The sequence below is a fragment of the Macadamia integrifolia genome, chromosome 13 (assembly GCF_013358625.1).
Source record: "Macadamia integrifolia cultivar HAES 741 chromosome 13, SCU_Mint_v3, whole genome shotgun sequence".
Classification (NCBI taxonomy): domain Eukaryota; kingdom Viridiplantae; phylum Streptophyta; class Magnoliopsida; order Proteales; family Proteaceae; genus Macadamia; species Macadamia integrifolia.
In genome coordinates, this window is record NC_056569.1 from 15,082,518 (window position 1) to 15,095,859 (window position 13,342).

Here is a 13,342-nt window from a genome sequence, read left to right on the forward strand (position 1 = left end):
AAACATAGTTCCCAAAGTGAAGTATTAAACTCTTACCTTAAATTTTATTAATCTTTTCTCTCTCTCTCTCTCTCTCTCTCTCCAACAACCTTGAGTTTGATTTTGAGATTGCATACCTCATTGCCATTATTTTATTGTGAGTTTGAGCACAACCTATAAAGACTCAGTAGGGGTTTGCAATAAGGGAATGAACCACTACTTCCGGAGGTGGGGGTGTCAATTAGTCGGTTCGATCCGATTTTTATCTGGGTTGAGTCACTTTTGGTGTGGGAATGGTGAAACGGAAACCAAACCAATAAGGAAATATCGATTTTGGTTTGGTTCGGATTGGATTTTGATTTGGCTTAGTTTCGATTTCTTGTATCGGTTTGTAATTGTGTTGGTTCCGATTTTGGTCCGATTTGTGTTTGATTTACCATGCAAATTTTTAGAATAAACATAAAAGAAAATGAAAAAAAAAAAAAAATAGATTCACACAAGATGACATAAAGATTTAATGAAGTTCATACACCAATGTAATGTGCTATGTCCTCAAATGAAGAACAAGATGATTCAATATATTGGAAGAAAAATTACAATGAAGATCTCTCAAGAACACCAAACTCATGGCAATAAACTCTTATCCAGAAACCTTAAAATGAAAAACCCCAAATCTTACACTGCTTGCTTAACAAGATGATATCACGATAGTACAAATATATATTCCTTCATGTCATGCTGGCGTTTGATTTTGGCCCAAGCCCTATACTACCATTACATACCTTAAAAAAAATAAAAAATCTCAATTCAATTTTGAGAAAAACTTAACCCAAATTTATACATAATCATGCAAAAAGCTAATTTTTTTTAATGAGTATTGGGCTTCGGGTTCAATCTGGTTTTGGGGTGATAATATTCTAAATGGAGACCAGCCCAATAAGACTTCGGTTTGGTATTGTCCAGGTTAATTTTTATTCAGTCTGATCAGTTTTACTGGCTAAGGCTAGGCATTGACACCCCTAGTTAGAAGCCATTAGACAACTGGAGGCCAATTCACGTCCACCCAACTGCACCAACAGGGGGCATTTATGGTCTTCAGGAAAGTGCCCATTGGTACGCCTTAGCCTTCATCTTCATCAATTTTGATACATCTAGATATTCTAGAGCAGTCATACACATTTCTCAATATTCTATCCTTTACAAATTTGAACAATTCTTAAGACCATATTCCGTAGGCTGTTTGAGAGCCTTTCTCCATTAGTATGGCTTCACCTAGCACCATCATACCTCCTACGGAGAACCTGAAAATAATATCTGGTTTTGACAAGATTGAGCTCTTTGACTGTTCCAACTTTAAGAGATGGAAACAGAGGCTATTATCTGGTTCTATCTAATTATATGATCTGTACAATGTGCATGCACTTCTGGATTATGCACATTTAATTTGGAGGGCCTTGGACAAAAAGGTATAAGTTGAGGATGCGAGCAGCAAGAAGTATTTAATTGCAAATTTCTTAGATTTTGCAATAATAGATGAGAAGAGTATCTCTGCTCAAATAGATTAATTTCAAGTACTGGTTGGAAAGCTTAACAAATAATAAAGCAATCGATGGTTCTTCCAAATGAGTTTGTTGCAAAAGCATTCATTAAGAAGCTATCTTGTTACAAGATTCTCAGATAATTATCCAGTTCGATACACATATGATACGCACAAATTAACCGTTCAGTAAGATATGGACACGTGGCACCCAGTTACAGGGATATTCAAAACCCCGCATCAAACCATGAACTTCGGATACTAGGATAACGACAAGACTTGAGTCCTCTTCCAGTAATAGAGTCGTAATAGGACTTTATCCACCTGAAAGCAGATAATACCCAAAAAATGAATATTCCCCACGAAGGGAGGAAAATGTGAGAATGAAGTCTTCCCAAACCGCCCCAAGTTCATCAGAAGCAGAGGGAGGTTTCCGAATAGGATTCTACGGGACCCGATCCTATAAGAAGAGGCCCAGAAAGAAGCACAAGGTAAGTTGACTCACTCGCCATTACTCTTTGAAACACTGTTGCACGAGTCTTTAACTTGGGCATCGGAGGACTAATCCCAGAGCCACCCCTGGCCTCTGAGTTCTGTGCTTTTGCAAGACCGACGTTCAGCCTTCTACGGATTCTTGGTAGCAACCGGAGGACTAATCCTAGAGCCACCTCCAGGCCTCTGCCTTCTATGCTCTTGCAAGACCAACGTTCAACCTTCTACGGATTCTCGGCGGCAACAACATACAATATAAATACTCACATTTATATTTTAAAATCCTATATTATTATTATTATTATTATTATTATTATTATTATTATTATTATTATTATTATTATTATTATTATTATTATTATTTTTGTAGATAAGGACAACATATTACATATAAAATGATAACGCAAAATAATTTAATTTAAATACTTTAAATTGGGTATGATGGACAGTCGTATTGAACAAGATATTGCCATATTTTTTTTGGTAGCTTTCTCTTTCTTGTGTATGTGTTTTAGCAATAAATAAATATCTATGTATAAGACATAATTATAAAGGATTAATTCATAGGGTCTTACTTTTGGCAGGAATGATGCACTTGTGACTAGTCCCATTCACAACTTTTCCCAAAAAAACAAAGACTAGTCCCATTCAATAGAAGATCCTATGGAAGATAAAAGATTGCATTAGACTTCAGTTATATTTTCTTTGTGACTTTGTATTTGTTCATGATTCACTGATGTGATCCAATAGATTTGAAAAATAGATACTCAGCTCTAGCTAGTATTTATTTCCTTTGATTTCTTATCTCATACCACTCATTCTCAAATTTTAGTTCCCAATTACTTCCATGGAGATTCAACATTTCTACTACTCCCTAATCTTGCTAGCTTTCCTTCTCCTTTCCAAACATCTCCTTTATAGGAAGAAAACTACTTTTCCACCTAGTGGCCCTCTATGCTTACCCATCATCGGCCATCTCTACCTTTTCAAGCAACCACTGCATCAAACCCTAGCCACCATTTCAGCCCAATATGGCCCCATCTTACTACTCCGATTCGGCTCTCGCCCGGTCCTCCTCGTCTCTTCGCCGGCGGTGGCAGAAGAATGCCTTGCAACCAATGACATTGTCTTTGCCAATAGACCCCGCCTCCTCGCCGGAAAACACCTTGGTCACAATTACACTAGCCTAGTGTGGGCTTCTTATGGCCCTCACTGGCGCAACCTTAGACGCATCATTAGCCTCCAAATCTTCTCTTCCAATCGTCTTCAGATGTTCTCTAGCGTTCGATCCAATGAAGTACACATCTTAATAAAAAAGCTCATAGGAGACTCATGTGAGAGAATGGAGATGAAGTCCAAATTTTTTGAGTTAACCCTTAATGTCATGATGATGATGATTGCAGGAAAAAGGTATTATGGAAGTAAAGAGGGGGAAGTGGAGGAAGCAAGGCAGTTTAGGGAGATTGTGAGAGATACTTTTGCTTTGTCTGGTGCTTCTAATATTGGTGATTTTTTGCCTATGTTGAGGTGGGTTGGATTTAAGGGATTAGAGAAGAGGTTGATGAGACTTCAGCAAAAGAGGGATGGGTTCATGCAGGAATTGATTGAGCAGCAAAGGATGGAAAGAGTTCACTATTCTTCTTCTTCTTCTTCAGCTAATTCTAGAGAGAGAAAGAAGACTTTGATCAATGTTCTATTATCACTGCAAGAAACTGAACCAGAGTATTACACTGATGAGATCATCATAGGCATCATACTGGCAAGATCTTTCTTTCCCTCTATTCTATTCATTATGGGTCTTTGTGATTGTGATTGAAAGAGCCCACACACCTTTCTGATCACATTTCAAACTTGAGATAAAGCAACAAAAGTGATTCAAAGTGAGTCTAAAGTCATTAAAAAATGGGTGCCATTTTATTAGCCATTTTATTAGTGAAATGAGATGGCATTAGTTTTTGCAATTGACTACCACTTGGAGTCACTTTTTCTAAGTTTTGAAGCTTTTCTCCTACTTGTTTGAGGGTGAAATTTAACCAATCACATTCTTATTGTCCTCACATTTGGACCCACTCAGATGTCACTTGGCAAGTGGTGATAGATAATTTTCACCGTTTGTGGTGGGCCAGTTGGCATTAGAATAACCTTTAGCTGGACTAAAAAAGACATGAAATTTAGCTGTAGCCTGGAGCCAAAGAAACAAAATCTTAAAGGATATTATGAAAAATAGTAAAACCCAGTAGGGAATTTGTGAACCCTAGGGAGATGTAAATTATTCCATTTCTTTGGCCGTGAGCAGCGTTGCAACCCGGATTGCGGCCAATTTTTTTTCCAAAAAAAGTTTAATAGTTATGAAACTAGCTAGATAACAAATGGGCCCCACCCCTAGTCATGTAACTCTTACTATGCATAAAAATTGGGGTATAGTTGCTATATGTGTCCTTTAAGGTTTTTTTTTTAATCATTATACCTAATGAAGTATAATGCTTCGTTATGATTGATCCCCTTAATATTACCCCATCTTCTTTTAGAAGAAAAAGGAGGCATAAGTCCTCAATGCCATACAACTTTTGTGAACTCCGAAGGAAATTATTTTTCTTGGAATTTAAAAGTCACACAGGATGGTCTTTTGCTTCTTTTCTTTATTTAAGAGTAAAAGGTCTGAATTTCGACCTGTGAGCAGGTTTAAGGATCTATCACTTGGGGTCCAGTCAAGTTGAACTCTCCTTTTTTTTTTTCACTTCATATTAAAATATGGAAGTGCTCTACCCAAAAAAGGGGTGGGGGAGGGGTGGAGAAAGAACATCAAAGTGGATTTTTTTGTTGTGAATTCAATTGGTGGCATGATTGTCTGACGTGGTTTGTTAAAGGGATTTGATTTGAGGGAGTTTTTCGCTGTAGTTCTCTTTGGTTCTACTTTGGCAACCTTTTTAATGACTTATTTTCTTTATTTATTATTATAAAAATATAGAAAAAAAAAAAGAACGTTTCATGATCATGTGATCTTTAATTTTGGCCAATTCTAGTGACCTTTATTTATGGGTATTTCACACAAATTTATTGAGATCAATGTCTTAAAAACAACAAATGTTCTTCAGGAGATAACAAGTAGCACCATGCGATGGTCCCATGGTTTTAAATATAGGTACTGATATTGATATCAGCCTTGGCCGATATCAATATTTGAAACCATGATGGGTGTGGGATTCTTTTTATTAGTTGAAGTGTTGAACTATGCTGAAGTCTATCCAAAATTGCCAAGTGGCACCCCTCACCCCCAACAAAAAAAAAAAATTATTGACAGAAGTAAATATAACTAACAAGTTGTTACAACTATTTATCTTTGGTTTATTTGTGAATCAACAAATGATTTATTATGTATGCATGGATGTATATAGAAAGTATAAAGATTCGCACAAAAGCATGAAAGTGCATCAAAGATTTGGGCTTGTGTGAGACAAGATTGATAGAGTTAGAAGTTAGGTATTCATACCAGTAAGTACTTGAGAATAATTTTGTTCTATATACAATCATTAGAAGAGAGTGGAGAACCATAGAAAATAGGCTCTTGGGCCCACCCATGAAGTAGGTTCAACTCAAAATCTTCCAAAGATCCATTACTAATTATCCCATGAAAAATGGAGGTACCTTATTGATATTATACCTGTCCATTCCTAATAGCTGTCAAGTATACCTTCTAGTGAATACTTATGTGTTAATCTTGAAACTTTGTGTCATTTTCCATTTCATGACTTTGTTAGGTTATTTTGGGCCTTTGATCTATCCTCTGAGAAATTTTCAAAGATTTTGATTTTTGATGATGCAACCAAATCTTAATACACTTCACAATGAATCTTTTATTGGATTTTTTTTTGGTAAATATTTTATTGAGTATTACACTAGGGAACCAATGAGCTATAATAACTCATGTATGAGTAACTGATCTTTTGGCCAATAATTGTCACTCTCTTTGAATAACTTGTTTTCTAATCTCAAAACCTAACATACTAAATTACCAACTTTCACTTTCCATCACCTATGACTTGAAAATAAGAGTGTCCTTATTGATAAGATTGAGAAAATCTAACCTCAATTGAGCAATATGCCCACGTTAACTTCTAAGATCTTTTTAGTCTATTGATTAGTTCAAGTACAATCTTTTGTAATCTTAGCAGAAAATGAAGTTTCTTTCGTCTAATAACTTGTAAAGTTAAATTAAGTTATCCAATTTTTCAAAGCATGTTGATCATTCAGATCAGTCCATGGCTTGATGGCTTGATTACTTATTTTTCGTACAAAAAAACATTTTGAATTCACAGTAGATAGAGATTTCGCTAACGAAAAAGCTCCTATTCAAAAGAAAACAAACAAAAGTTTAATCTAGAATCAGTCCACTTGTTTTTCATTGGTGAATTTAACATGAAAAAGGTCGTATTATGGATTTTGGATCCTTCTAAGCGTCACTATGCCTAGTGAAATATAATGTTTCACCATTTATGGTAGTCCATATGATAACAAGCATAATCTATTAAAGAGATCAGAAATCTCTAACATGGTTTGCAATTGCTTCTGGTGTAGGTATTGCTAGCAGCTGGAACTAGTACTACAGCAGAAACTATGGAATGGGCAATGTCACTTCTACTGAACCATCCTGAAGTCCTCAAGAAGGCACAAACCGAGATCGACATCCACGTGGGACAAAACCGGTTACTCGACGAATCTGATCTGGCAAATCTTCCATATCTCCACTGTATCATCAATGAAACACTTAGGATGTACCCAACAGGACCACTGCTAGAACCTCATGAATCATCAGAAGAGTGTATTGTTCAAGGTTTTACAATCCCACGTGGCACGATGCTATTGGTGAATATGTGGGCCATACAAAATGACCCTAAGTTATGGGTTGAACCCACAAAGTTCAAACCAGAGAGGATGGAAGGTATTGAAGGGGAAAGAGTTGGGTTCAAACTCATGCCTTTTGGTTCAGGGAGGAGAGGTTGTCCTGGTGAGAGTGTGGCCATGCGTATGATTGGGTTGGCATTGGGCTCATTGATTCAATGCTTTGAATGGGAGAGAGTTGGAGAAGAGATGGTAGACATGGATGAAGGAACAGGACTCACCTTACCCAAAGCTCAGCCCTTGGAGACTAGGTGTAAACCACGCCCATCCATGTTGAACATCCTTTCTCAACTTTGACTTTTCACGTCCAAAGTCCACAAGATAGAGGAACTTTGGATGACTTGGTGTCTTTTGGTTCAACCTTTGTACTCTTTAATTTCATCTTTTGTTCTGTGTACCATTGGTTCTCTATTGTAATTTGGCTCTATGATCCACTGTAGACATGTAAGACAATAAATAATTATTAAATTAAAAAAAAAAAAATGATATATCAATCAGGGCATTAAAACCAGAAAGTCATCGAGGGCTTATTTTTTCGGGGAAAGGATATGTATGCCACTGGTATATAATAAGTTAATTATGGACAACACCGATAAAGTTATCAGATGAGGTATCATACAGGAAGGGTAGGAAGATACTAGCTTATGGTATGCCGATTGCATACCTAATATAGGTTAAGAAAATTTTTGGCATTCATTATGGTATGACACTACCTTTGTTAATTGCTGAATACCTTTTTCCTATAGCTTGAGGCTCTCATTGTTTAGCAACAAATATATTCAATGCCTTAGAGCAATGAGGTTTACTCTTCTAGAGTGTCCTTCACCAATTATCCCTTAGAATACTTCAATCAATCTTCCATCCCAAAGTCTAATTTCTCCTCCAATACATGAAAGACCAGGAATTCCCTAATGAACACACTTCTCTATGTGGTTTATCCATCCTTCCTACCCATGTGAGTGTGCACACATGGGTGGTGGAATTGATTGTCCTCTTTTATCTTCTCTCTCATAAAAAAAGGGGGCCAGTTTAAAAAGTTGTTGTGCTGGTGTTTCTTATGAAGTTGAAACTCCATCATCTCTAATCTAAGACAACATGAAACAGTGGGGACTCAATAATCTTTAAACAAATTAAATGTTATTGAGGATCTAGTCGTAGGTAAAAGCCGTATAAAAGAAAACACGTAAATCAGTTTAAAAAAATAAAAAAATTTGGGGATGGTAGAGCATATTTATTTGTTTCAAAAAATATTTTATATTTGTTAGAGTTCAAGTGCTTAACTCGTTGGGAACAACGCCTTACACCTTTTGAACCCATACCATAAACTCATGATCTCGTGATAAGTATGGGCTTAATGCTTCACAACTTCACCAACTACACTAGACAATTGTTGTCACAACCCAAATTTGAGTCAATTTAATTTTAAGCCTTAGACTTCAGGTGGCAACTCTTTCCAAGAAAGAAGACTGTATGCTATTTTTCTTTTATATTATTTTGAGACAAAAGATTCCATGTATGTCCCCCCTCTCGTAAAAGGGGGTTGAAATGACTAAAAACTCCCCTCCTTGACACTTCATAACCCGTCAGCTACGACTATAATAAAATCGCTACCCTTATTTTGGCCAAAAATTGAATGATAGTTTTTATTTTCAGCGGTGGGAGATCTATAGGCTCCGATTGGTTGCAAGGGAAATTTAAAGGGAAGGGAAGTAAAATTTTCATACTTAAAAAATAAATGTTTATAATCATTACTTCATATGATCCAATGGTGATTGTATAAATTACTTAATTTTTTTGACCATATTTAGTAGTGACACATTTTACATGTAATTTTTATTTTACATATTGCAGCAAATGATTTAAAGTGAGGTGAAATTTCATAACTAAATATGGAATAATTTGAAGTTAATGTTATTAGTCACATGGGTAATGATTACATATTATTTTTTTTTTTAAGTATAGAAATTTTACTTTCCCTTGCAACCAAACATAGCCATAGGGAACTTAAATCTAATAGCAATTGCTCATATGAACGGTTTTAGAAATCAAAAAGGTTGTTAAAGAAACCGAAAGTGTAAATATCTCTAAAAGGCTTTAAAATAAAATTCTGCTTCCATAATCATAAGAAGTTTAGCAAATTCAATCACTTATAAAGTATCAACCTCTCACAATTTTTGTCTGCATGACTTAATGTATGAATATAGAATAAGGGGAGGGGACTAGAAAAGCATGGACCATGCATTGTCCTTATATTGTAGGAAGATGCCAAAAAATTTAATATCTCAAAGAGTTTTGAAAGAACAGATCTCCATTAGGAGGATGTCAATCAATGGATATGCAAAAGAGGAAAGATGGTTAGATTCTAAGTATTCTAACTTGTGGTGTTGTTTAGAAAACATGGTGATACTTAACAGTAAATGGTGTTGTTTTGTATTATTTATGATATTTAAGTCACGTAGTTAAGTTGTATCATGGGGGTGAGACTCTATTATTTTAAATTTTTATTTTTAATCAAAGAGAAAAAAAAATAGATTAGATTAAAGTAGAAACTGTAGTACATCAATGTTTGAATTGGAAATATTAATGTTAAAGAGAATGTTCATGGATCTATGAGCCAAACACCCCAAAAAGAAGTATGACGTCGTTGGTAGGTCTGAGCCAAAATAATGTTAGTGGTAATGGCTATGAATATCCAAAAGGAGTTGTGCAACGCTCGAGGACCACGAGGTGTTGCGATAAAAAAAAAAAAATCTATTTCTTTTGAATTACTCAATATTTCTCCAATGCTCCACCCATCCGGTTTTGCTTTCTTTAGTCCACGAAGAAGACCCCATCCACTGGGCTCAAAAGTTTCTCCTGTCATAAAAAATTAGCAGATAATGAGACACATCTTCCAATATGTATGATACAAAAAGCTAACCTAATTTTTTGCTGCTTTTATCTGTTGTGCTCGCATGGACTAAGATTGAAAATTTTAAGGAAAGATAACAAGGAATATTGAAATCAAAGCAGGTAGATACATTCTGTTTTGGTGTAGGGTGGCACAACTGGGTTGCCATAGGTTAGCTGATGATAAAATTGAGCGGGTGTTTGGTTTGGCCTTTTTGAAAATGATGTTATTTTTATGTGATAAAATAAATTAGATATCATAATAAAAGTGAGAAAGTGAAAATATTATTATCAAGTATGTTCTTGAGTTAAATAAATACATAATTATATTATTAAAGAATGTGGCAGAAAAGTTCTCAGTTCCCAAACCCAATGGGCTTGCCGCCCAGATTCTTTTGATGAAATCGTAAGGTAGAAGGTGTGCCACATAGATTCAAGGTGTTTGTGGCAAAAGACACAAATAAGACAACATTCACCTACCCAAGATATCCTTAGTAGATAGTCCTCCAAGTGCTAGTCTCCAAAAGAAAATCTTAAATTTGGGATATAGTTGGAGTTTCCAAACCAATATGAGCAAGGAGATAAGCAAGTACACCTGTTTAAGATTCCAACAAGGTTAATAAATATACCACAATGAAGGAACTTAGCAGCCAATTTAGTGGTAAAGATTCTCGTATTTTAATTTTATTAAGTTGTAACATGTGATTTTAAGGAATCATTCCTTACTTAATATATACTGTTGGCTTACGGTGGTAGATGTATACACATAATCACAAGCTGGTTTTCTCCCCTATTTTTCTTTCTTTTATCCTCTTCTTCTTCTCTTCTTTGTTATTCTTCAGTATTCTTTTACTTGTAGGTACCATTTTAACCTATCTAACCTCATCACATGGTATCAGAGCAGATTTGATCAGTATTTGTAAGTTCTAAATATTTATTTTTAATAATCTGATGCGAATTGACTAACGAAGAAGAGAATATAGACCAACCAGCATACAACCAACCCATCAAGCCTAGGCCAATCAGCCATATATTTATGCCATCACCATGTTTATACATGGGGCATTACCAGAAGATCTTATTTTCTTATTTGTTTCCATATTAATTCTACATGTTAGTAGGAAGTTTGAGGGTAGATCTCGGCGCAACTGTAAGGTTGCTCCATTGCGACTTAGTGATCTAGGGTTTCAGTTGGAAAATAACATCTTCGCAAAATGGGGTGTAAGACTACATGCATTAAGACATCCCTAAACCCCGTAGTGGCATAAGGCTACATAAATTATGACATCCCTAGACCCCGCAATGACGAGATCCTTGTGCACTGAGTACACCCTTTATGTTAGTAGGAGATTAGAAGAACCTCGGTGCAACTGTAAGGTTGCTCCATTGCGACCTAGTGATCTAAGATTTGAGTCGAGAAACAACATTTCCACGAAGAACACATACATTATGACATCCTTAGACCCCACAATGACATAATATTACATACATTATGAGATCTATAGACCCCGCAGTGGTGAGAGTCTCATGTACTAGGTACACCCTTTATATTAGTAGAAGGTTGTTACATATTAGAATTTAGTTTATGTTAGATTGCAATTTGTTTTAATTAGGTATAACTATCATATAAAGTCCTATTTATTACTTTTGGTAGTTTCTATTTCTTAGTTGTTATTTTAAAAATTGTTTCCATTTTGTAATGTATTAGAAGTTAGGTATTCTATTTAGCTTAGTTTTTATTGTGAGAAATTTTTTTTTTTTTTTGATAGGTAGGGAAGGAAGTAGGTACAGCCAGGAGCCTTGAAACCTCCTGGTGAGTATGGTTTTTTTTGCACACCATAACTCACCAATTGTGCTAGGCAGTTATTGTTTTGGGAGATTGTACTATGTCGTAGAGGGATTCCTTCTCCATAAGGGGATCCCTAGTTACTATTATTAATAAAAAGAGGGGTTGCATTCTTCGTACACTCCACGATTTGATAAGTAAGAGCCCATTTGTTTAGAGGTGAGTTAGGGGTGAGATTGTATGACACATGGGTCCCACATGTTAATGAGGCGCAAAGAACTAGAATGGACAAATGAGGAAAAGTTACTGTAGATTCCCACCCACTTTATTTGGTTGGTTGGGAGGAAAGTTACTGTAGATTCCCACCCACTTTATTTGGTTGGGTGGGAGGAGAGAGAGGGAGATTGGGAGAGTGGAGAGCCCAACCAGTGGTGAGAGATTAGCCAATGTGTGAGAAGTTTTGGTCATTTTTTTTTTCAACCTGCTTTTTAAGGTGAGAAATCTTAGCTCAAGAGTCCTCTTCAGGCTCGGGCTTCAGGGTTCGGGGTTCGGGGTTCGGGGTTCGGGGTTCGAGGTTCGGGCATCTGGACCGAACTTACTCCTCAACGGAAAAAAATCGTCTGCAATTCCGATCTCGTACAATTCCGTGAAATACCACCTTAAGAGGGTAACACGTGTATTGATACCAATGCAATGATCCAGATTTGATTTAAATGCCTCTTCACTGATTTAATGTTTTATTAGTTGTACCAGATCTGGACCATTGTATTGGTATCAATACATGTGTCATCGTCTGAAGGTGGTATTGCACGGAATTGTACAAGATCGGAATTGTAGACGATTTCAACGGAAAAAAATTGTCTGCAATTCCGATCTCGTACAATTCCATGCAATACCACCTTCAGGCGGTGACACGTGTATTGATACCAATACAATGGTCCAGATCTAATTTAAATGCCTCTTCACTGATTTAATGTTTTATTAGTTGTACCAGATCTGAATCATTGTATTGGTATCAATACACGTGTCACCACCTGAAGGTGGTATTGCATGAAATTGTACGAGATCAGAATTGCAGACGATTTCAACCCTTCAACCCCTCCTCAACGGCAGTGTTTCTCTCTCTCTCTCTCTCTCTCTCTCTCTCTCTCTCTCTCTCTCTCTCTCTCTCTCTCTCTCTCTCTCTCTCTGTACATGAAGTAGAAACGAGTGAGCATCGACGAACCATTTTGATTTTTGACTACCACGTCTTTTAGTATCTGTCGTCAACTCAAGCCCTGTCCGTGCTGTTTCGCCATGGAAGATTCTGAGTGGAGTCTCCCAAGTTCTTCATCTTCATTCGATAGGGATCCCCATATAATGTTTTATTAATTGTACCAGATTTGGACCATTGTATTGGTATCAATACACGTGTCATCGCCTAAAGGCGGTATTGCATGGAATTGTACGAGATCGGAATTGCAGACGAGTTCAACCCTTCAACCCCTCCTCAACGGCAGTGTTTCTCTCTCTCTCTCTCTCTCTCTCTCTCTCTCTCTACATGAAGTAGAAACGAGTGAGCATCGACGAACCATTTTGATTTTTGACTACCACGTCTTTTAGTATCTGTCGTCAACTCAAGCCCTGTCCGTGCTGTTTCGCCATGGAAGATTCTGAGTGGAGTCTCCCAAGTTCTTCATCTTCATTCGATAGGGATCTCCATATTCGCTTCTTTAAGATGATGTCTGAAACCCTTCCTTCGGATTATGAGGGACAAGAGA

The 13,342-nt window shown here is 36.5% G+C and overlaps 2 protein-coding genes across 5 annotated transcripts in view; one reads left to right on the plus strand and one right to left on the minus strand.

Moving 5' to 3' along the window:
• Positions 1 to 13,342, minus strand: part of LOC122059553 (MLO-like protein 11) — a 185,012-nt gene that overhangs the window by 114,020 nt on the left and 57,650 nt on the right. The gene's annotated exons all lie outside the window — the stretch shown is intronic.
• On the plus strand, positions 2,841 to 7,341 carry LOC122059554 (cytochrome P450 81Q32-like). Its single transcript, XM_042622398.1, has 2 exons — positions 2,841 to 3,767; positions 6,584 to 7,341. The coding sequence occupies exons 1-2, from the start codon at positions 2,856 to 2,858 to the stop codon at positions 7,202 to 7,204; spliced, it is 1,533 nt and encodes a 510-aa protein (XP_042478332.1). The 5' UTR covers positions 2,841 to 2,855; the 3' UTR covers positions 7,205 to 7,341.

What these genes read in the sequence shown, in the direction of transcription:
- LOC122059554 (XM_042622398.1), top strand. Translation starts at nt 2,856, where the DNA reads ATGGAGATTCAACATTTCTACTACTCCCTAATCTTGCTAGCTTTCCTT. An exon ending in TCATCATAGGCATCATACTG is followed by an intron (nt 3,768 to 6,583) that starts GCAAGATCTTTC and finishes CTTCTGGTGTAG; the next exon opens with GTATTGCTAGCAGCTGGAAC.